Below are 3259 nucleotides of genomic sequence, written 5' to 3' on the forward strand. Positions count from 1 at the left end.
TTGGACAGGTCTGGTGTCAACCACAACTCGTACTCGCGAGAAAGGAGGAGGATTGAAGTGCGCACGAGAGAAGATCCAATCTGAACGATTATTATTGAGCGAATCAAACGTCCGGCGTGGCGACTGGCTTAAATTTGAGCCGGCCAACCGGCGCCTATCACTCGCCATTAATAAAAAAAAAAGCCTGACCGCTCCGCACCGCTGTGCCGCTTATCGTGACCAGAGCACACAGCTGCACACAGCTGCAGAGCCAGACACACCGACACTTGTCGCCCCGGCCCATGCGAGGCCCGCGTCGAGCCCGGGTCCCGACACGTGCCCGATCCGCACCCTTCATCCTCCTCCAAACCCCTGCTCCATTCCCAAAATAGCAATCTCTCTCCTCTCCTCTCCGCTCCCCTCCCCGCCGCTCCTCTTCCCCTCGCCGCCGAGAGGAGAGACCGATCCCATCCCATCCCGGCGGGAGCTCCGCCGAAGACTTCCCCATCAGCTGCTTTCGCGTGCGCTTCCGGCGGGTTGGAGCGATACGATTTCGACGTGTCCGTAGCGCGATTTCCCCCGCCTTATCTTGTTGGGCGGTGCGGTTCCTTGTGAGGGAGGGTTCTTGGGGGTTTGGGGGGCATGGACCCGGTGCCGAGTCTGGTCAAGGAGGAGGAGGAGGAGGAGGGTGCGCACGGGAGAGGCGATTCGCCGGGGGCCAGGGCGGCGCCAAGGCCGATGGAGGGGCTGCACGACGCCGGGCCGCCGCCGTTCCTGACGAAGACCTACGACATGGTGGATGACCCCAACACCGACAGCATCATGTCGTGGAGCTCCGGCAACAACAGCTTCGTGGTGTGGGATCCGCACGCCTTCGCCACGGTGCTGCTACCCAGGCACTTCAAGCACAGCAACTTTTCCAGCTTTGTCAGGCAGCTCAACACCTATGTAAGCCACCAAGCCTGATTCCCTTGATTCCTCTTGCAGATTTGCAATGCAGCAGCTGATTTGTGATGCCTCTATGCCGCTGTGAGTGTAGCTGCTTTTTTTGCATCTTCTCGAAGCTCCCAAATGCAATGCTGTGGGACTGTAGCCATTGAGATTGTGTTGCCAAATTTGGTGAAGACAAGTACAGAAAAAGAGTCAATTGCAACTGCATAATACTATTAACTATTCTGGTTCAACAGTGGAGATATCATCTCTTGTTCTTCATGATTAGGACATTTTGCACTTCAGAAAATTGGTGGTATTGCACTAAACAAGCAGAGCTAAATCCCGGAAATGCGTAGGAATGGCATGTATCCAAATGCGCAATATTTATGTAGAGAAGTGCATTGGAATCCCTGGCTGATAAACTTCAGTTAAGAAGAAGCCAACACATTCACAAAACTTTACTTGTTGGGCTGGATGTGCTGGATAATAAACCTTATGTCATCATCAAAAGAAAAGAGTTGCCGAGGAAAGTTTATTCTCTCTGTTCCACATGCACTTATCCTTACCTTGTTACTGTCATATTTTTTTAGATAATATTCATAAGATAATCAACCGCAACATTTTCTTGCATTTGTTGTACGATTGTGTACTTCATGCCTTCATATTAGAGCTCCCACTTCCTGAATTAACAGCAATTGGAATATATTCATGGTGTGCCACATTGTTTGACTTCTTTGGGAGCATGTGCATGGTGCCATCTTAGGTCATATGTCACTTATCAAATGCCCACCTTCATAATTCGTATGGCTGTTGCACTGTGCTGTTACCTGCTTTCACCACCATGCAGTGGTTACATTTGCAACCTCCCTCCTTTTTTTGCCAATTTGGTGAAATGCTTAAAAATAAATAACTGGAGGTTGAAGATTGTTGTATGTTACTCCCTCCATGTCATAAGTGACGTTTTAGACATACCCTAAGTCAAAGTAATAGAGCTTTGACTACAAATATCATTTTAATGAAAATAAAAATTTGTATGTATATATTTGTCTCGAAAAGTATTTCTAGAATCTACTTTCTAAAATTTTGTACGTATATTGCATTATAAATTACTGGTCAAAGTTACATCTTGAAAACCATGTCAGTGTCTAAACTTCACTTATTTGTGATATGGAGGGAGTATTAACTAGTCAGCGTGGCTCAGATGGTTAGATTTGCTGGCTCGGTCTCTCGGAGGTGCTCATAGGGGTAGGGTGTGCGAGTGTGCGTTCATAGGGGTAAGTGTATGTGTGTATGCGAGTGTCTGTGTTTGTACTGTGTTTCTAAAAAAAAAGTCTCGTGAATAGTATGGATATCAGGTCTCATTCTTTATGATTAGATTTATTGTACTACTTAAGAACATCTTGGCATTACATTAGAACAAGCAAAAGCTAACTCCCAAAAGTGAACACGGATACATATTATTGTATAGAAAAGCATAGGGAATCCCAAGCAGAAAAACTTAAGTTAATGAAGCAGCATATTGGAAAACTCTAGTTAAGTGAACTTACATTCAGATATAAGTAAAAGCTGTATTTTAACAGTTTCTCAGAATTACTCCCCTATGGTACTTTTTTGCTCATGTTACCATAAAAAGGAAAACAACATTCTTGTGAGCAAAATGTTAATTCTGTGTGTGTGCATTTCAGTTTTCTGTACCCTGCTAGTGTGTAGTTATGAGTAAATTCACTTACCATCAGGTAAAGTGAAGCTAGTTGCACATTGGACGAATTTTGCAACAATAAGCAGTTCGAACCAGGATAGGGCCAAAAAGATTGTGCGTAGCACCACCTCATTTTTCCTTCGTTGCCTCTATTGAAACCTGCCCCTTATCTTTTTTGCTTTGGTGATGGATGAGGTCACAAGGGATATACAAGGAGATATCCCATGGTGTATGCTCTTTGCGGATGATGTGGTGCTAGTCGATGATAGTCGGACGGGGTTCAATAGGAAGTTAGAGCTATGGAAACAAACCTTGGAATCGAAAGGTTTTGGACTTGGTAGAACTAAAACCGTGTACATGAGGTGCGGTTTCAGTACTACTAGGCACGAGGAGGAGGAGGGGGAGGAGGAGGAGGTTAGCCTTGATAGGCAGGTGGTGCTTCAGAAGGACACCTTTCGATATTTGGGGTTAGTGCTATAGAAGGATGTGGATATCGATGAAGATGTGAACCATCGAATCAAAGCCGGATGGGTGAAGTGGTGCCAAGCTTCTGGCAATCTCTGTGACAAGAGAGTGCCACAAAAGCCAAAAGGCAAATTCTGTAGGACGGTGGTTCGACCTGCAATGTTGTATGGCGCCGAGTGCAGT

The 3259-nt window shown here is 46.0% G+C and overlaps 1 protein-coding gene across 1 annotated transcript in view; it reads left to right on the forward strand.

Annotated features, from left to right (window-relative positions):
• Positions 1–327: 327 nt before the first annotated feature.
• Positions 328–3259, forward strand: part of LOC119362248 (heat stress transcription factor A-2b-like) — a 5892-nt gene continuing 2960 nt past the window's right edge. Inside the window, exon 1 of the mRNA XM_037627448.1 lies at positions 328–927. Coding sequence (XP_037483345.1) covers positions 622–927 — 306 coding nt within the window. The 5' untranslated portion in view covers positions 328–621. The remainder of the gene's footprint in view (positions 928–3259) is intronic.

This window comes from Triticum dicoccoides, chromosome 2B, assembly GCF_002162155.2.
Source record: "Triticum dicoccoides isolate Atlit2015 ecotype Zavitan chromosome 2B, WEW_v2.0, whole genome shotgun sequence".
Classification (NCBI taxonomy): domain Eukaryota; kingdom Viridiplantae; phylum Streptophyta; class Magnoliopsida; order Poales; family Poaceae; genus Triticum; species Triticum dicoccoides.